The sequence below is a fragment of the Leuciscus leuciscus genome, assembly GCF_965113295.1.
Source record: "Leuciscus leuciscus genome assembly, chromosome: 10".
Lineage (NCBI taxonomy): Eukaryota > Metazoa > Chordata > Actinopteri > Cypriniformes > Leuciscidae > Leuciscus > Leuciscus leuciscus.
Window position 1 is genome coordinate 31900676 of NC_138734.1, and position 21663 is coordinate 31922338.

Consider the following 21663-nt stretch of genomic DNA (forward strand, 5'->3'; position numbering starts at 1 on the left):
TCTGTTTAAAAGTCCATAATGTCTATGTACAACTTAGCTGACTTTCCTCAGAGTTGCTAGGTGATGCAATCTTTTACAGAAAATGTTTTAGGCACCATCTTGGTTCAGTACATTTGACAAAAGTACTTAATAAAAGAAAAAAGGACCAGAAGGGGGGGAGGGGGCTCATAAATACAAAGTAGTCCCAGACTACTTCCTGGACGACGTTCTCTTAAATATGGGTGTGAAATTAAAATTACACTGTACAATGTGGCTAAAAAAGGAGAGATAAGAAAAAAGGAAAAGAAAATGACAAACAAAAAATTTTTTTTTGAGAGAGAGAGAGAGAGAGAGAGAGAGAGAGAGAGAAGCCCCTGAAATGTTTGCATTAAAAATGGGGATACGTCGATTTTCTTTACAAACACACATATGAAAGCAGTGTATGGAAAAATATGCTTATTCAAGTTGATAAAAAATGATTTTCAGAGCGATAGAGATATAGAGATGAACATGTCAAGAAGTGAACATCGTTAACAGACACATTATACACAAGAAATCTCTGTGAGGATGCAAAAATGACAGATTTTGATCCGACAGGACCAAGCACACATGTAACAAGAGCAGGAAAAGAAAACGAAAAAAAAAAAGAACGATGTGGAAATTGGCTTTCCACAAAGGAGGTGATATCAAAATGTGTACTGGAATGTGGCTCTGAATATTCAGGCCTTCACCAGACGCTGGTACCACAGGGGAATTGGCTCCAGGTGGTTCAAGGAGAAAGGGAGAAATCAACTGTGTCTTCTATGGGGACAAAAAAGAGACGCCAGTTATAGGTTAAAACGAGGGACATGGTTCCTCTGAGGGGGTTTGAGATAAAGGCGAGAACGAGATAAAGTCCCCAGGCGATGTCGCTAGAAAGGTTCCTGTGCTGTCTGATGATGTCACGGGACATATTCTTGCATTGTGATGTCGCTACAAAGAGCGTCCTCAGATTCGGATGAGACACTAGATGATTCTTAAACGTTTATGATATTATAAGAAGGTCCTTGCCGTTTGAATGATGTTCCTATAAATACAGTCCTCGTTTCTTGATTATGTTGAGTTCGGATGATGTGTCAGCGATTTCCTGTGTCTATAAACCTCCTCGAGAATTGTGTTCACCACGCCTCTGTGTAGCGAACGTCCACTTCCTTTAGATTGGGTAGTTTCGCCTGTGGGTAGGATCGGAGAGAGAGGTTTAGATATCGAGATGATTAATGCGACATCCCAGACAGGAACATAGTTTTGGCCCAGATCCAGCCCACATCTGGTACACGTGGATTTCCACAGGTACCAGATGTGGGCCGGATCTGGGCCGACACCATGTTGCTGTCTGGGATGTTCCTGGAAAACATTCCTATCGGCCCATCATTCTCTGATTTTAGGGTCAAGTGTACAATTGATTGATCTATTGTTGAACCAGGAACAAGTTTTACTTGTGTAAATCACATTGTGCACATAGGCAATAAAAAATTGGCTGCATGATAAGATTTGAAGGTGAATGTGTAATTTATGCACCATTAGTGTCACCAAATGGAATTGGGAAAGTAGAGACTGGTTGTGCTGGTTGTAATGCTCAAAGAAATGGATGTTTTGAAAGCACCACATAATGACAGTATTTAGATTTTTTGGGGGAAATAAACATTACTGATTAAAGTTTAGGGTCGGTAAGATTTTATGTTTTTGAAAGAAGACATCAAGCCTCTTACCTTCAGGTCCTCATAGGTGTCCGCAGTGAGTTTAGTACTGTTCATATTCAGGCTGCACAGGCTTTTCATAGCTGCAAGGTAAAGTTGAAATAAGTTAGTTGTCCTACATGTTAACTAATATAAACCATAAATGTGTCAGGAGTCCGGACACACACTAAAGGCTCTTTACAATAAAACATTTTTTGTTTCCTGCATTTATTTTGTTAAATGGATAGTTCGGCAATTTTTTTTTAAATGCTGTCATTTACTCGGATGCTTAGACCCATACAACAAAAATAGATGATGGTTTATATGTCTAAAAAAATAATAAAATAAAAATATGGGTAAAGTGAAAGAACCTGATGATCTTCTATTTAATCTCATTTGTACTTGTGGTCAAATTGTGGCCAGGCATAACAGCATGTCTGAAAACCCACTGGTTTTTGTGCGTGTTACGTGACGTGGCAAAATTAAAAACACGACAGCAAATGACATTTGAGATCTACGGCAGAGAGGAAAATTATCTGCGAACAATGACTGTGGTTTCAGAAGACTTGGACTAGAGTGCATGAGTCACATTTTATGATACTTTGGAGCTTGACGGTATAAATCACCATCCACTTTTGTAACTATATATGAAAAACAGAAGCTCGGACATTGTGTTCTTATTTTTTTCTTAAGAAAGTAAGTCATACTGGTCTGGAATGACATGAGGGCGAGTAATTCATGACAGGATTTTCATTTTATGACGATTTTGGACACTTCAATTCAGCAGCAGCTGTTTTTTAACAGTTCAGAATGAAGGTAGCTGGATATAAGGTGTGTGTAATGCGCTCTTACAGCTGAGGGAGAGCAGGCCAGCGTCCGTGACTGGAGTCTCACACAAGTTCAAAACCTGCAGACAGGCCAGATGCTCTGAGAGCAGACGGAGCCCTGCATCTCCAAACTGAAAAAGAGAAAACACAAACCAAGTCAATTAAAAGTCAATAAATGTTTGAGAACGTAACAAAAAAAAAAGTATACTTTTATTCAGCAAGGACACAGTAAATTGAACAAAGGTGACAGTATTATAATACTGATCATAATAATTTGTAACATTATAATCCTAACAGTCAGGGCCGGATTTACCTTATTTTGTGACATTGTGACAATTTTTGGGCAGCCCCAATACCCCTAACAAACTTGTATGCTCAGATACTTGTATGAGTCATTATACTATTAACATTCTAAATCAGGCTCAAATGGAGTTTGAGGGTTTTTTTTTATTATTGAAGCAAACAGTTCTGTATTTCGCTTGCTTTGCAAACAGAAGCTCTAAAATGCATGCGATAAATCATTCACGATAGAGGGGGGGGGGGGGGGAGGGGGTGGAGTTATGATGTTTTACCAACAGTTTGAGGAGCCAATGGAGTTACAAGGTTTAGTCATAAGCTCTTTCATTGGTTAAATATTTGCAAAACCCACAGACAGACATAAAGGGTGACCGAGTAATGATTTATGAAATAATTAAAATATGGAAATACAAGGTTTCTGCCTGACAGCAACTAGGGATGGGTACCGAAACCCGGTATTAAACGGGCCCCGGTGCTGAATTTTGAAAGACCGCTGGATCGTTAAGCTCGGACGTTATCGGTTCTGCTGTCGGTACTGGAGAAATTATGAAAGTACACGTGCTATTTATTATTGCTATTAAGAAATTATTATCTTGCGAATTTAATCTCGCCAGCCACTTCTATAATAATATTGAACCATTTGTCTGTGATGCATTTTTGCTAAAGAGAGAGAGTGTGTGTGTGTGTGTGTGTGTGTGTGTGTGTGTGTGTGTGTGAGAGAGAGAGAGCGATCTTTCACCAAAGCCACGGCGCGCGCAACACAACAGCCCTGCTTAATGAGTGACGATGAGGACAGAACATTCAAAAGGTTACACTTTAGATCTTTGATATTAAACAAATTTTATTTTAGATTTAGATTTTGGCTTCCAATGATTATAAAAAAGAAGATATTTGAGGTGTAACCATTAAAAACTAAAGCCACATTCTCTCCAGCGCAACTTCCTTCCCTTCACAGAGCGATGCGCTGTCATTTCTCCCTAAAACCCAAAAGTAACGTCAGAATCTGCACGATCGGTGATTGTTGTAAAATGTAGTCTATACTTTTGCTAAACTGCGGGACGCGTTTGATAATAAAAGGCTATTAAAAGTACCAAAATTTACGCAAAAGACGCTGTTCCAAAATGCGGCGCACGCTCTGAAACACACCGCAACGAGACAAGCAACGTAACGTATATTTTGGGCTTCGTGTGCACATCTAAATGATCAAATACACAAATATGTCAAAATGGCCGTCTTGGAGATTCACTTAAACAGTTTATTCACTTAAATACAGTTTATGTCTTAAATCGGCGTAAATAGTTGGGAGAAAATATGAGGCTTAATAATGATTAGATCTGCATTTGGTCTTAAAGAGGCAGCAGTCTAATAATCCTGCTGACGATTGCTCCATTAATGTGAATCAAACAACAAAAGGCAAAGAGAAAATCAGTCGCAGCTCTTGAATTATATAAGCTTTAATCTATCTATGATAAACTGTGCAGTGTTATTTTACATCTGACTTTATTAGATGTCTTTTTAACCCATATTACTCCTGAACAGTAATCTCAGTGGACATTACTGAAATTAAAGCACTGGGTATATAATTTGTATATTTGTTTTATTGTATACTTTTTTGTTTGACCATGTGTTTGTACTTTGTTTTTGGCGTCCTGTCTGTCTATATAAAACACAAAAGCCAGCACCCTTCTGCATAACATACATGTTTTATTTGTTTTGTTAAAGCATTGCTTTTTCTTTTGCTATAGATATTTATTTTACATTTCAAAATATAAAGCAATATTAATTATGTCCTAAATAATTTTTTCCCCTTTTTTTAATATAACAAAAAGAACCGATAAGAATACCGTTAAAGTACCGGATCGATAAGGAGTATCGGTAAGAGTAGTAATACCGTTAAAACCTTAACGATACCCATCCCTAACAGCAACGATATTTAAAATTTTGTTAATCTAGATAGTAGTTGTCATGCAGCATTTTAGCATTGGAGTGGGATAATAATAATTTAAAAAATATTATTTCTCCTCAGTATATGCCTATGCATAAATCTGGCCCTGATACCAGTATTATAATGTAATGCTGTTCTTTTGAACTTACAATTCATCAAAGAATCCTGACCAAAATGTATCATCGTTTCCACAAAAATATTAGGCAGCACAATTGTTTTCAACATTGAGAATACTAAAAAATGTTTCTTCAGCAGCAAATCAACATATTAGAATGATTTCTGAAGGATCGTGTGACTGAAGAAGACTGGAGTAATGGCTAGAGAAAATTCAGCTTCATCAGAAATAGTTTTTACTGTTTTTTGAACAAATAATAAACGTAGCCTTGGTGTGCATAAGAGACTTCTGAACTGTATTTACAAAGCATTGGGATGGTGCTTCCCGATTCTAAACTCACACAGCTCCTTGTTCAAGAGCACATTTGCTAGACTGTTATACAATAGTGGAGATTCTCTGGAACTATTGGACTGTGGAATGAGAAGAAGTAAACAGAGACCTGGGTGGACCACAGGTTGAGCTGTTTGAGGGATGGCAGTTTGATGAGCTGTTCGGCGCAGGCACTGGTGACGTTGGTGAACGCCAAGCTGAGGTTCTCCAGATTGCCGAAGGAACCGGAGCTCAGCAGACGAGCCAAGTCAGCATCCTAGAGTAAAAATCATGAGGGGAAAAAAGCCTTGAGAAAGAATTGATGGTACTGTTTTTCACTAAGAAAACAACAGCATGGATGCAAGCACATACACGCATTGTAATTTACACAAACACACACTCACCGTAGATTTAGAGGGCAGAGTGAGTCGAGTAGGACCTCCTTTTCTTTGCTAAACAGAGAGAAAGATATTACTAGTTCTGCAGTTTTCAGTTCAAACAACAGGTGGCGCTTGAGAGTCAGCACTGTATACGTAGGAAGTTCGTAAATGGGTCACTTCTGTCTTTCTGTTAATGGGAGCACTGCGTTAAACCAACAGTCAGAGCTCGGCCTGTGAAGGCAGCAATGACTGCACAATGACTGGGCCACTGTGTTATCGAAATCTGCACGTGGCGGTGAAAATATCTCGGTGTTGATTTGTGAAATTGGTTTGTGCACTCACCAGTTCTTTAAGCTCCCTCTGCCTGTCGCACAGCTGCTCGTACATGCGCAGACCGACCTGGGTGCTCTCCAGGGTGGAGATGATTTGTAGCTGAGTGTCCTTGTTCTCTATGATGTTATACTCCAGCATCAAACACAAGATCTGCACGGCAGAAACACAGGGATGAATGTTTTATCCTACATACAGGTTTCTATGGAGTTTCTTGAACTCTTCACAGATAATGTAGTGAGCTGCCTTGCTGTCAACTTGGAAAGGATTTGATCCTTTTCAGGGGCAACAACCCTTAACGGCCACTTTCCTGTTTTCCACACTTGTCTAAAGGTCTAAAACTTCAGAAAATTTTGCAGGCAAAAAGGTATTTTATCTACTGTCAATACCGTAGCAATGTATGCATCACAAAAGTCACTTTGTTGGGCAACACAACAAATTTGTGTGAACCAGTTGCGAAATCCACGCAGGGAAATGTTTCGCCAAAAATCTCACGCAAAGTTCCCAATTGTGTGGATTCCTACTGAAACAACTCGCGAAAATGTGCAAAACGACGGTAAATGTGACCGCACCATATCGCTCGCCGTTGATTCCAGTGGAATTTGACGTCTGAACGTTGTTAAACTAGCAAACTGGAAACTCTAATAAACACAAAAACATAGCGCATACAAATATCGGATGAAACTGTAAAATATCAGCTGACGTTTAAATGAGACTTTAATCATTGCAATGCATTCTGGGATTGCCAAATACACAAAGGATACATGCAATGTTGTGTTCCTGGATACATCGTTGGCCACAATGTAATCAGAGTGTCGACTAACTGGTCCACTTTACTGTTTATTCTGGTCTAGAACTGCCAACTTAAGACTTTAAGTGATCAACTACCATTTATTTAGTTTTTTTCATGTTGTTTACGGGCGAGCTTAACTGAAATGGATCATACTACAACAACAGATGGCCGTGGGAAAAAAACAACTCCAACAGTTTACGCAAAAAACGAGAAAAAAATAGCAAAAACAAGCTTAAAATTTCTGTCTGCATTAAAATATAGATTATTTAAAGCAGAATAAACAATTCTGCACATGCATATCTTGTTTACTAAGCCTAGTCGTTATTTCTTCCTCAGAAGCATTCATTAGTACCTTGTAAACACAACTTTGTTTCTCAGGAAGTTGCATAATGCTTGCCAATCAGATAAAACCGGTCAGTGAACAGACTGTGGGCGATTTTAGGTCATGTCCTTTATAGCGGAGACTAGCAAAACTGTGTCCAAAATCAGCCCCTATACCTTTAAATAGGGTACAGCCATTTGTAGTGGAGTCCGAAACCATAGTGGACGTTATCGAGTGCACTCCTTTAATCCTATAATGCACCGCAACAACAACTGTACAACTGATGTACACTCAACGGCAAGAAAATACCCATAATGCACTGTGAGGGTTGTGCCGAACAGATCTTACTACTGTAGGTGCCAGTTTGCTAAGTTTTAATTAATTATTAAACAGCAATCAGAAACTATGTAAAAGCGGCTGCCCTTCAGGCTTCGAATTCGCTCACTCGTTTTTATTCACTCCTTCAAGTGGACTATATTAGTGGAGTAAAATAGGGAATAGTGAATGAGGGTATAAAAGGCGATTTCGAACACAGCTTGGGTTTTAGATGCTAGCAGTCTACTGTTTTTGAGGAGCCTTTCGGTTGAACCGTTCATGATGCCAAAAATGTGTTACTTAGGTGGGTACCTTAATTCATTTAATCTCAAAGAAACAGTTAGTGATTTGTACCTCCACCATGGTCTGGTTCCCCCGCAGGGCCAAGAGCATGCAGGGTCCCAGTTTATTTTCAGCCAGCGACAGAAGAAATTTCTTCGTCTTGTAGCAGGAGCCCATGAGGATGTGGACCTGTGAGGACGAACAACATCAAACCATTAAAGTAGATATAGTGGCAGGACAAAGACTAAACTAAATGAGACATCTCGTATTTCAACTAAACACTTTCATACCATGCTAGCGAACAACTCTCCGTCATCGTCGCAAGCTACGCCTCCTGGACTGTAGAGCTGGAACCACCCGTCTTTACCAGAGCGCACGCTGAGCAAACAGGAGTGGACCTGTGAGAGACACACACACACACACACGCATTTACAAACCATTACAAAGCCTATAGTGGAAATATTAAGTACACTGTAAATAATTATTACTATGATTATTTATCACAACTTAAAATTCAATATTAGAATAAGAAATAATGTGTTGTTTCAACTTAAAAAAAATTGTGCTTGACTTAAAATATTAAGTGCAGTTAACTTTAGTTTAATTAAATTGGATATATCAGTTATATCAGTATTTCGGTTATCTAAACACATTTTAAGTTGTTATAACTAATTGCAGCAACATTTCTTTTTACAGTGTAAGCATTCGACTGAAACTTTAAACTAAACAACACCCTTTCTGCAAACAACAGTTTCCTGTCTCACCTCTTGTCTGGGATCTTCAGCAAACCTCTGAATGACATATTTCAGCTCTCTGTTACAAAAATAAAAAACAACAGATCTGTTAGATGACAAAACATGTCGACTTTTAAGCAAGAAATTGCCAAAAACAATTATAACAAACCTATATTACTTTTTCTGAACAATAGATTGCCCTTTCCCATGCAATTACAATGTAAAAGATGCAAAAGCACCATAAATGTATAATAAAAATGGGTTAATTTTAAAAAGAGCTAGTGAGGATGTCAACATTTTCAGTGAATAATGACAAAGTGTGTTTTCCTCAAAAGCAGTAGTATGGATTCAGAAATATTTTATGGTGCATTTGTGTTTAGATTTTGACAAACACAACATGACAGAGCAGGACACTTTTAAAAACATCTTTTGTTTTCCAAAGAACAAAGAAAGTCATGCAGGTTTGAAATGAAATAAGGGTGAGAAAATGATGACTGAATGGGATAGTTTACACAAGAATAAAAAATAAGTATCATAATGACTCAACCCCCTAAAGGAATTCATTAAAAAATGAAAATTCCATCATTTACTCACCCTCGTGTCATTCCAAACCTGTATGACTTTTTTTTTTCAGCGGAATATTACGGAAGATATATTTGAAGAACTCATGTTCAAAGGAAGAGAAAAAGTCATACAGGTTTGGAACGACATGAGGTCGAGTTTTCATTTTTGAGTGAACTATCCCTTTAACAAACCAGATTGTGCTAGTCACTGACATTTCATATCGTTTAAGCATCTCTCTAAATAGTTCTGTATACAGTAGGAGGGTAATGTCACTTATAATGTCACTTACTTTGTAAATTTGGCATGTGCGAGGGCCCTGGAGAGGAGAGAGCAAAAAGAGAAAAACATTGACTTGACTCAGGTACACAAAAAGAGAGGGTGTCGTCATTCCACATAATTACACAAGTTGCTTTCTGAGTCTACATGTAGGCGTGCTTGCCTTAACACGCACAACGATACAATTTCAAGTCATCTAAAGTGTTGTGCATGTGTGTCTGGGAGGACTTCATCAAATGTTTTGCATGTGAGCTCTGGGATGCTGTTGCTTTCTAATGAAGGCTGAAAGCTCGGCGTGGCGTACGAGCGCAGGTGAGCCCCCCACCTGTGGCAACTGCAGGGCTCTGCAGAAGACCTGTAATGATGTGCTCTGTCCTGCAGGGCCAATTACAGGAGCCACAAAGGACCCGAAACGTCTCACCCAATACCCACAATCCCACTGCAGAGCCCTGCTGCGGCTCGCCCACGTCAGTACTCTCCCCTGCACGTACACAGAGAGCCCCTGGTATCGTTATGTAGGCTACACATTCAAAACATGAATTCATATTGTGCATACACTACCGTCCAAAACTTTGGGGTCGAGACGCTTTTAAACGAGGTCAAAGCTACATTCATTTAACCAAAAATACAGTTAAAATAGCAATATTGTGAAATACTGTTACAATGTAAAAGAGATGATTTCTATTTTGAATTGTCATTTATTTCTGTTTTCTGTGGCAAAGCTGAATTCAGCAGTCATTAACTCCAGTCTTCAGTGTCACATGATCCGTCTTGAGAAATCATTCTCAAGAAGCATTTCATATTATTATCAATGTTGAACATTTTTGTGGAAATCATGATAATTTCTTTTTAGGATTTTTTGAGGATTATAAAGCTGAAAATAACAGCATTTATTTGAAATAGAAATCTTTTATAACATTATAAAATGTCTTTACTGGCGCTTTTGATCAATTTAATGCATCCTTGTTAATTAAAACAATAATAAAAAACAAATAAAATGCTTACTGACCCCAAACTTTTGAACAGTAGAGCAATATGTATTTTAAACTTTGCATAGGTGTTCTTTGGAGCATTAAAACAAAATTCTTATTCAAAACTTGAATCAATTATACACTAATCAAGCATCGAGTGCGCTGTGTGGTATCCATTGACTACAGATGCTTTTCAACGTTTCTTCATCTTTTTGAGTGTCAGATGATGCAGAAATCAAGTTTCTGTTGATCAGACTGGCTAAAATAGGCTCATTAGTTGCTGTTACTGCGGGCCTATAGAGTAATTTAATCAAATTCTGATCCAATTCGCCACTGCAATGGTGTGCAAAAAACAAGTTCTACAGTAAATAGAAACATAAACGTGATGGAAGTGGAGCGAAATTGCAGCAGCTATAATTGTTTTCAGTATTATCTATTCAATTTCAATTTGTAATTGTGTGGCCCTAGTTAAGAGTTAAAACAGATGTCATGTAACCAATTACAAAGAAAGCAACTGTCAACAGGATGGGAAGGGAGTAATTGCCCTTACTCTTTTGGGAAGGGGATGGGTTGAAGCAGGCTGGCCAGTGCTGGTCTCCAGTCATCGTAGTCCGATCTGCAGAGAGAAAAGGCCAGAGGAGAAATTAGAGATTCAGAGGCAGGAAGAGCGAGAAGTGGAGAAAATAAGAACCTTATGTAAGATTGGCCAGTATAAGCTGAAACCTCTTTGGCCCTGCTGTGATCTGCAACCGGATGGTTCATAATAAAATCAGATAAAGGAGGTAAAGGCTAAAAATGGATTCCGTTCAATGAATCTGTTATAAATATGCAGACAGGTTTATGGTCACTCCTCCCTGTGATTATAGTGGAGTCTGCTTTTTTATATACCGAAATGATAATTTATACACCACGTGGGACGATTAGCATTGTTAAAGAGTAACTGACTAAAAGTAGCATTGCTACACTACATTTTTCAGTGCAAGCTGTTTTTAAAATAGCGTATGTTATTCTGTAAGCTAAGAGTTTACACAATAGGTAGTTGTGCGCTGAGGCTATGCTTTCTTTAACGTGGAAATGTTCTGCGGTTCCTTTCTTCAGTTCAGTCCATCAAGGTCAGATGCGAGTAAAACATGAACATACTAGAGATCTGCTTTATAGAAGAAATTAAAGCTGTAATTTTAATTGAAAGCGATACTAGCAATGCTTCTTCATGTTTAATACTGTAAAGCTGCTTGCTTTATAGCAATATATTGTATAAAGTGTTATATAAATAAACGTGACATAACTTGACTGGGGTGTCGAATTGCAGAGCTTCAGATCAGGTGCTTTCTTAACTGCTGTTTTCTCACCGCTGTCATTTTTGTTGCATGTTTATTTTGTTATTAAGAGGAAAGCGCGGAGCACAGATTTACAGATTCATCCAAATGGCGCTCAGAAGCTTTGGCAGCACTGGGATGTTCGCTTCCAATACTCATTGTCCGTAGAATAGATAGATGATACCAGCTGTGCTTTCTCGCTCTCCCATCTCTCAGACAGTGAGTTACACACACAAACCCGCCTCCCCTTACTCCCTCGTTTCATTTGTTCTGGATGAATATAGTTGGTGTTACAGGGCTTGAATTTCAGCGTTGGATTGTGCATAATTTTACTCACTCCCGCAGATTTTGTGCTTACACCCAAAGTGCGCACATCTAAAGCTGCCTCCGTATTAAATAGAGGACTTTTAATGACAAAATGCCCGTGTGCGAGTATCCTCGTTAACACAGTCAGTTGTTTTAAGTGAAGGTACGTACAGAGTTGAGAAATGCATGTGTAATAGTATAATGAATCCGTGCGTCAGTTCTTAAAGTGACAGAAGCCTAATATACCAGCTGCCAAATTATGAGATAGTAGTAAAAATATCTACATGACAGTTTTTCCCCATGGTATCGATATCAAAATTGTGGTCAGTGAAAATACTGAGTGACTAGTAACTTTGGGAAACCACAAGCTACAGTGGCTGGTGAGCAAAAAAGTTAAAGTCAAGCCGTCTATATATAAATCATAATAATCTAATCATTATCTAAACGTGATCATGCCCCAAAAAGCTTCAATGTAGTAGCTACTTGTTAGTAACTTGTAGTGTTGCTAACTGGTAGATGGTAGTTTAACTTCATTAAATTACCAATAGAATGTACTTTGGCAAGCTCATCAATTAGCATAAAATAAATTTAGCATTATTTATTTGAGGTCCTGTGATGAGGCCATTTACCTCTACCATGTGAGCAGGTCTGACAGCCATTACTGCCTAGAGGAACATCTTAAGACTGGACGGACACATGTATAATTAGAGCGGAATAATAAAGCAAAGATCCAGTGACGGCATACTTACAGCATCTTGAGGATGAGGGCGAAACAGCCCAGCACTCTGTCGGCGTGGGCAGGCAGCTGAATGGACAGGGCGTTGAGCGCAGGGCTGACCAGCAGACAGTCGATCAGGTTGGGCTCGCTGTCGCCCTCTGCAGGGCCCTTGCGCAGTGTGTTAGCGGTGTTGTTGTTGCGCTCCAGCTCTACTAGGATCTCGCTGGAATTGACGATGGAAGGTGGGGGTGAAAGGGGCAGGGCAGGGGGGGGAGACAGGGTGGTGGTCAGGGGTGGCGTGGGCGGCTCGGGCCGCAGCAGCCGCAAAGGCATGGGCGGTTTTCTCTCACTTTGCTGCTGACAACCGTTTCGGATTTCCTTGAGACTGGGAGAGTTGTCCCGACTAACAGAAAGAGAAAGAAAAAGATAAGACATAAGCCACTTTCCATGAATTCCAAGGAAGACTCTAATTCTACCTAGAAAATCTCTGGCTGACAGTCAACATTTTCTAAAGGTCAATCACCTTTCACTGTCCATTAGTTGAAAATAAATTTGAATGTAATATTATTATTATAGAGTTTTAGGCCCTTTCCATGGAAATTGCCATATTTGCATGCAGTCATACACAAATCACCAGGTGTTTGATTTGCTATACAGCCACTGTATTTTACTTTATTTGACTAACAAGTAACTATTGGACATCTGATTCTGGAAGGACAAATGAAACTTTGACATGAACTTTACAGTAGTTACAGAAATTTATCGAAAGGCCATTGGAGAGTAAAAGAGATGACAGATAGCCAAAAAAAAAAAAAAAACAGAGATGGGGCAGTGCAAGGAAGCCTGGGGAGTGAGCTTTGACACGTCTCACTCTCTTGAGTAATTGTGAATCATGGAAACTTTTGAAAATAGTTCCTTATTCCTCTCAGGTGAGTGCACCGCGACACAGAGGCTCAAAGTGACGACACAAACAGGACAGCTGAGACCAAAAATGTCACTACAGCCATGTCGTTGTTGTTTCACACAGACCAATAAAAGCAGTTGGAAATGAAAGCGCGAGTATTTTAAGACGATTTAAGAACCGGCACGTACAATTTGGTGCCATTGAGACGGCAATTATGATTCAGAGAAATGTTTTGAGCACAGGTCCCAGGGGTACATCACATCTCATGGGTTGGAAAACCAGTGAATCGGACGCACCTGTTGATGAACTCTTCGTAGCAAGAGTAGATGGCAGCAAGGCACACCGCCACGAGATTGGGGAGAACCCGAGGATGAGGGCACTGTCCGGTGGGACCGTGCATGCTGTAATAATACATGTAAGAAAAGGTCAGGTTAGCACAGCTCCTGTGTTCAAACGCACACAAAATGACAGCTAAAAGAAAACAAAGCTGTAACAGGAAGTAAGCGCAGGGCTTGGTCCTAAACAGACCATTAAAATGACACAGTCTGATAGATAAAAGGACGTTACAGTTTGTGTACATATGAAGGCCTGTTCTTTGTACGTAAGTGAGGGGGAGTCAGGATAAGGTAACATTGTGTCCTAACAAGATTCCAAGCTTTTATCGCTTGCCGCATTGCATCGGGTAAGGTCACATGTTTTCTGAACTACAGTTTTGCCTGCAGTAGGCTTGCTGCAATAGTCGCTGTTACACGGTGTTCAGCCGCAACACCGGTTACATCACTTGCCCCCACTGTAGTTTAGATTTTTTTATAGTAATAAAAATTACTCAGTTCAGTTAGAGAACAGACACTACAATTAAAATGTCTGCTCAATGCAGCAATAGCCAAATGAGAGTCGCAGCACAGATCAGCAGCAGGAGACCGACTCAATTTATCAGGTGACGAGAGTCACTAGCTGACTGACAAGACGATGGCGAAAGATTTGGTTTCAAAGCGAAATGTAAAAGCACCTATTTGGCAATATTTTGGATTTAAACACAATTATAAAAGGGAAGCTGCAATCCGTTAGTTGTGTTTTTCCAGTTGTGTTTTTCATTAAGAATAATAATGAACCCACCATTCAAGCAATAGCCACCCCAGAATTGCTGCTAATTCGTCCGCATGTGAGCGAATTCATAATGGTGCGTGAGCAGAGCGAGTGTTTTCAGTTAATTCCTATGGAAGTTGATCTTTACCGTACACAGTTTATTTTTGCTTAATTAGCGAGGTGAAAAAGATGGAAAAACTCCAACGTCTCCCAGATCTCCTCCCCAATATTACCGGTGTTGTCAAATGGCGATTAACTGGTGGGAAAATTCTCTCACCGTCACATCCCTAGCCTGCAGGAAAAGTGATGTGTGTTTGTATAAGGGAGGAAAAAAAAACATCACTCACCTGTGAATGAACTTCTTGACCACTTCCATGCCAGCGTTTAGTTCATTCAGAGCCAAAATATACTCCTGAGTAAAGAGACGGAGTCTGGGGCATTTCCCAAAGTCCTGGATCGAGAAGAAAAGACCAGGAGAGTCAGTCAATGATGGTGCGGTGACGCGTGAATTCGAAAGCACATCTGGCGTAGTGCGCACACCCACCATGTTGTGTTTGAGGATTCTCTGAACCACAGGAGTGAACACTTCAATCACCACCATCGACCGAGGACGCTCCCTACAGTGCTGCATAGAGGAACACAATAAAAACCAATCTCGATTAATATATATATTATTCTTAATCATCAGAATCATTAAAAAAATTACTTGGTAAAGTGTTATATATAATATGTGACCCTGGACTACAAAACCAGTCACATGGGTCAATTTTTTTAAATTGAGATTTATACATCATCTGAAAGCTGGATAAATAAGCTTTCCATTGATTTTTTAGGATAGGACAATATTTGGCTGAGATACAACTATTGAAAAATCTGGAATCTGAGGGTGCAAAAATATCGAAACATTGAGAAAAATCGGCTTTAAAGTTGTCCATTTATGTTCGCGATTGTGCGGCATTCACTCACAAAAATAAATGTTTTATATATTTACGGTAGGAAATTTACTAAATATCTTCATGGAACATGATCTTTCCTTAATATCCTAATGATTTTTGGCATAAAAGAAAAATCAATAATTTTGACCCATACAATGTATTGTTGGCTTTTGCAACAAATATACCCGTGCGACATTGTTTTTATGATCCAGGGTCACATTTGCTAATTTGCTGCTCAAGAAAAATGTCTTATTACTATCAATGCTGAAAACAGTTGTGCTGCTTAATGTTTTTGTGGAAACCATGCTACTTTTTTCCCCAGAATAAAAAGTGCAAAAAAACAGCATTTATTTGAAAAATACATTTTAAATGTATTATGGTCATTTAGGGTCATCACTTTTGATACATTTTATGTGTTCTTGGTAAGTATTAATTTCTTTAAAAAAAAAACTGTTACAAATATTGATAATGCGTTTTTTTAAAATCCTAGTGGGTAAAATACTTAATACTTAACAAAATGAATGGTACTTTATGACCGTTTTCTCTTTTAATTGAAATGTATTGAACACAAGCCATAAGACTTTAAACAGTAAAAAAAATGAAAGATTAAAAAATAAACTACTATTTCAGGTTTACAATACTGAACTCATCTGTTCCCCTGAAGAATAGCCAGAATCATCACATTTACCTTGCAGAAGAATTCACACAGGTCGGGGGGAGGGTGGTTATTCTCCAGCAGGGGTGCGATGGCCTACAGACAGATTCTAACCATTAGTCACCTTCCCCACAGACATGTAGAGTCTTGTTTCTTTTCATCCACATTTTCAGGAACTGCATAACCTTCAGAGGCTAGTCCAGCACATCTGTGCATGCATGTCTTGTTTCTATGGCAGTACGCTACATTTTCAAATTAATTTTAGTCTAGAGCAGGTTTCACTGAGCCTTAAGACACATCACGTAACCCTGCCTTCGTTAGAAATGGAGTTTAACACTCTTGTGTGAATGTCTTTTCATATTTTCTTTGTAAAGAAACAGTCCCACTCACCACAATGATGTTCTCATGGTCCTGAGCGCTGAGGTTAGTGTTCTGGGAAGGAAATGACATGCATTCACTGTTGAGAACTCATCGGTCAGTGATATCACAGCTAAGTGACTCAAAAAACAGCAAACCCTATTTTTAAAATGTTACGGCCTTCTTGGGAAAGCCTGTGTGATTCGGGGATTCAGGCTTTGACCCAGGGCCAGTGAGATATCTATTTTTAGATCTTTTAAAACGTTTTTTTTACAGTTTAAATGCTTGGTATATGGGATATTAAAAGACATAATATTAATCTGCAAATCAAAGTACAGATGCAGCCAATGTTTTCATCTCTGCAAACACTCTGAGGAAAAGGAGATCTTCATTCTGGAGCAGTTGTTTATTGTTGCCATGTAAAAAAATAAAAAAGGCTCAATTAACCACAGCTACAGGGGCAACCACAGTAACTTAACCTGAACATACTGCAGACTCAAAATAAGTGGCAACTAGCACCTCAATTCACAGATGACACTCATAACCAGAAAGGAAGCAGAATGCTGCTCGAGTTCTAAAAGAAAGATGCCAGCTATTTAAGGAGAAACTGGCTGAACGATCAAACATTTGACAAATCTGATGTCCTCAAACAGAAAAGGCACTATTAAATGCACAAAAAATATATATTTTAGGGTAACTATCTAATCACTTATAGCCCTAAATTAGCAGCCAACTTCAAAGTTTATATGGTATTCTGTTCCCTACATGTGGTTGGCTCTGTCAAATTTGTGAAAAATGTCTTCACTGTCACTTTTGATTAATTTAATGCGTCCTTGCAGAAAGAAATGGTTAATTTATTTAAAGAAACCTCACTGATCCCAAATTTTTATAGTATAATGTATCTGTTATCAAAAGTACAGTGTTTCAGTTTTTGAAGAAATTATTTGATGTAAAATCTAATATAGAAAATAACCATGTATTTAACAACTAAATATTGTACAAATAAAAGGTATTTCTCATTTGGCAATTTTCTCTTTTAATTGTAATTTCATCATTTAATTGTAAATAAAAATATAAAACAAATCCAATTTTATTTCAGCAAAAATCATATCGGACAAATCTAATCTCCCCAATAGGAAAAGTGACTAACAAATGCACGCACATTTTTCTTTTTAGAGTTCAGGGTTGCTAACTTGTCACTTAAATTAAGAGGAGCTCTGTCAATATAAATCTGTTTTGTTGCCTGTTTAGTTTTGTCCATCAGGTGAAATTTGTAAATACAATCGCTTAAAAAAGTAATAGCTCACTTATCAATAAGATGCATTATTTGAAGTATCATTATCAATGACGTGTTACACATCAAAATTTTGGCCAGACATACAAGCAATAATAGTGATGCATGCCTTAGCAAGCACAATTAAATATCTTTGCTCAAGAGAAACACTCAATTCTAACTAAATTTATAATGAATCTTACCTCACCAGTTAGACAGGCATGTAAACGTGTGTGACGTACCTCAGCAAGCAGGGTGGAGATAATGTGCAGTGGTGCCTGATGGATGGATTCGTCCTGCAGGGGTGAGGTGAGGGCCATGTCCACCAGGGCCCTGATCTCCTTCAGAACCACGTCCCAGCGGCTCGGGTTATTCAGAACCTTACGGTACTTGTAGATCTTTTTCTGCATATGAATCAGATAACCCAGATTACACACACCTAGCTTTTAACAATGCGACCAACAGTTATGAAACCAGGACACATTTTACCGCTATAACGCAATAGTGGTTATATACTAAATTACAGCGAAGTGAAGTATGTTGTGAATTTACCCAGAAATGAGCTGTGATATTCAGGTTTGGGGATTTAACTTTAAGTTCTTATTTTGTTCCATTTTATTGGCCTTGTGTATGGATGATTTTTCAACAACAGGCATTTAAAAATAAATAAATTAAAACACACTTTTCGCACTCTCACTACTAGTTAAATTTGTCTACTAGTATTTGTCTTACTAGCAATGTCCAAAAGTATCTAGCAATGTAGTAGAAATAAATGCATTTTCTAAATTCTTGAACATTTCCACCACATATAAAAATATGTGTTGTGGCAGTGCAGAAGAACAATCGAGATACATTCACTCACACACATTATATTATATATATATATATTATATATGTGTGTGTGTGTGTGTATATATATATTTTTTTTTTATTGAAGCAAAAGTAGAAAATTATAAATATTATTTCTCACAATAATATTCAAATGGTTGATGACCATTACATTTTTCCTTCCAAAAACAATTAAGTGAGGAAATTTTTCTTTGTCTTGCTAAGACTAAGTGATATTTGTTGTTTCCTTTTACATATCACGCCTCATATTTCATATCAATCATGCTCTTATTAACTGACAAGTATTAACTTTTGATAAATCTTTATCGGGGCAAAATTGTTCACAGTGGAATTGAAGCCACAACAGAGGTACTGAATGTGTAAAAACACCCACATACGTACCTCCGATAAAACCATGCAAAAAGTCATTACACCAATGCTTTTTGCAAATCTAGCCTTCCTGGATGTGTTACCTTACCTTCCACTGTATAGAGTGAAACCACTGGTCGCGTAGATAGCTGTTAGCAGCCTGTAAGTGCACACAAACATTCACAAAATGAGTCAGAGCGTAATCACAACATGAGTGTGTGTGAATCGAAACAGTGAGGGGGCTGGTGATACCTGCAGGAGGACCGTCCCTCCAGGGAAGCTTAGCTGGACACAGTATTTGGGGGCATTGTCCCAGGACAACAGCTGCAGGTCCTCTATAGTGCTGTAAGACAGAGGGGCCTCCATGTATCCTGTGGGCTACAGAGACAGGAAGAGACACGTTCATATTTGCAGAAAACGTTCAGTGCTTTAACACCTCTCAGGGCGAACTTGAAGGAACCTTAAAGAAAGCTCTACAGATAACGTCATGGAAGGGTGGTTGTATTATTTATTACTTTGCATAGAATATCAAATGTTAATAATATGATGATTGCCCTTTGAATGTCACGTTACACCTTCGAAGTTGCATTGTACAACTCTTGACGCACAAATATTTGAGGCAACGTCCCCCACATAATGATTGTTTCAAATTGTTTCAAAGGTCAGTAGCAAACTTGGTTGAAGTTGAAATTGTTTGAACTTGGAGCTTTGTGTTGCTAGTCACAATGCACAGCCTACATTATAGATTTCAGCATGGCAGGGTTATCATTCTTGTTTTATTTGTATGCATAAATTTACATTAATTTGCGAATCTCGAATCTCACAAATGAGAATAACACAAAACTGCAGAAATGAATACAGATTTCATACTTGTTATGATTATTCTACACACCATCTATTTAGAAATACAAGTTGAAACTATTTGATTTTGGAGTTTGGCTGCTCAAAGATGGATGCATTGGTATTTTTTCTGCGAAGTTATCATGCAACTTCGAAGAAATTTGATGTTGCATCTTCTTATCGATGCCAGTGGACATAGATTGTGGACAACAGATTATGAACAACTCTTTATACATCTGGTTCTCCATTTGGGCCACACATTTACAGAGAATTTAAGGTTCCCCTTCTTAACAATCTTCATTTGAATTTTGTCACACACGGGCCAGCTTATTTCTCAGTTCCACTCCTGACTGAAGTGTTGGTGATCACATGACCTCAAATGTCAACAGGCTGTTCCCAATCTCCTTCCCTCTACAATAGCACACTGCAGCTCTTCCTTTATTAGCCGCCCTCCCTTCTTTGCAGCCCGGCAACAGGCTCTTCCATTATTAGCGCCGCCCTCCCTCGACTTCTTTGCACAAACAGGCTATTGCTTTATTTGCGCTGCTCTCCCTCTAGACTCAAACCAAACCACAGTTCCTGTATTTGTGTCAGCCACCCAGTTCAAGCAGAGCAAACAAGCTGTTGCTTTCTTTGACTCATTCTCTCTGCGTCTCTCGCTCGCTCAAACAAACAGGCAGCTCGTCTCCGTATAACCGAATAAAACAGGCCTGTCTTTTATTTACATCCCCCACTCTTAGGTGATAGAGCAACTGGCTGTTCTGCAACTGAGGTCCTGCTCCCTCTGTTGCAGATTCAAGAGGGCCGATTTCTCTTCCTTTTAAAGGGTCGGTGTGAAAAGTATCTATTGAATGATATCTCATTTTTCAAGAAATCAATCAAAAAATCTGCTAGCAGGCTTGTGTTGGGTGGAATACGTGAAGCAAAACAAGTGGCCAGAGATGGGAGAAACACAGAAAACTACTGAAGTCTACTTATCTCTCATAAAATCATGTTAAATAAGTCACCACAGATTTTTTTAATATATACATATACACACACACATATACACACACATAAAAGGCTGTCATATCTACAATATCCTGTATGACGAAGTGCCGGCAACTTGCGGTGAGCTTGATGTTCTATCTGCTAATCTTTGTCACTGTCCTTTCCCCTCTCTCTCTCTCTCTCTCTCTTGCTATCTGTCCTCCTTTCCACATCTCTGTTCCAAGAAGTCCTCTGATTCTTCTTCCTTCATCTCATTCAGGCAGTTTTTCATGGTGCAATTCTTCTTTAAGGAGGACTTCAATAGCTCTCCTCTCACCATTGCTATGTTGCCATGGAAACAAAGAGATGAAATAGAGACATATGGGTTTTTTTTTTTGTTACCAGGGAGATCCAGATGGAAAACGATGTGGAGAAAAACATCAGTGTGTTCAGGTGGCGTCTCTATAACTGACAAACTGATCTTGGAGAGCTCCCATCAGCGCTGCACCTACTAAACCATGAGGAAGCACAGCGAAAGCACCCATTTCTCAGCTTCTGATATTGATATCTGATATATCGGCAATACACGATATTATCGTGCGGGGGTGGGGGGGGCAGGGGGGTAAACAATAGTTTACTTATTAGATCATTTATTTGCTTATTTATTTACTTGTTTCTTTTTCTTTACTCTTTGTGTACCTGACTCAGAGTATTCCATTTATTAGGTCTATGGCTGTTGTGTTGTTAATAAAGCATTAAAAAACGTATTTTAAAAAACCATAAAAAACATTTTTAACATGTCAGCGGGAAACTTACGAACACATATTATCCTCTCATTTTACAGATGCAGCATTTTGACTGTAGTTCTGCACGAGATGAGAACACATTTTTATAATATCTTGGGTCAAGAAAGAGCGTTTGAGATGCATTTCCTCCTTCCTATAGCTGCCGCG

At 38.7% G+C, this 21663-nt stretch overlaps 2 protein-coding genes across 5 annotated transcripts in view; one reads left to right on the top strand and one right to left on the bottom strand.

The window, feature by feature from the left end:
- The window catches only part of LOC309507618 (1-phosphatidylinositol 4,5-bisphosphate phosphodiesterase gamma-2), a 210805-nt gene that overhangs the window by 18830 nt on the left and 170312 nt on the right, over positions 1-21663 (top strand). The gene's annotated exons all lie outside the window — the stretch shown is intronic.
- cmip (c-Maf inducing protein) overlaps positions 321-21663 on the bottom strand; it is a 31983-nt gene continuing 10640 nt past the window's right edge. The window contains exons 2-21 of the mRNA XM_082181930.1: positions 19154-19279; positions 19011-19061; positions 17947-18108; positions 16465-16506; positions 16108-16170; positions 15029-15109; positions 14832-14935; positions 13695-13799; positions 12526-12897; positions 10705-10770; positions 9197-9223; positions 8374-8422; positions 7900-8007; positions 7682-7798; positions 5910-6050; positions 5592-5639; positions 5318-5464; positions 2547-2652; positions 1728-1798; positions 321-1190 (exon numbers count right to left, since the gene is read on the bottom strand). Coding sequence (XP_082038056.1) covers positions 1137-1190; positions 1728-1798; positions 2547-2652; positions 5318-5464; positions 5592-5639; positions 5910-6050; positions 7682-7798; positions 7900-8007; positions 8374-8422; positions 9197-9223; positions 10705-10770; positions 12526-12897; positions 13695-13799; positions 14832-14935; positions 15029-15109; positions 16108-16170; positions 16465-16506; positions 17947-18108; positions 19011-19061; positions 19154-19279 — 2040 coding nt within the window. The 3' untranslated portion in view covers positions 321-1136. The remainder of the gene's footprint in view (positions 1191-1727; positions 1799-2546; positions 2653-5317; positions 5465-5591; positions 5640-5909; positions 6051-7681; positions 7799-7899; positions 8008-8373; positions 8423-9196; positions 9224-10704; positions 10771-12525; positions 12898-13694; positions 13800-14831; positions 14936-15028; positions 15110-16107; positions 16171-16464; positions 16507-17946; positions 18109-19010; positions 19062-19153; positions 19280-21663) is intronic.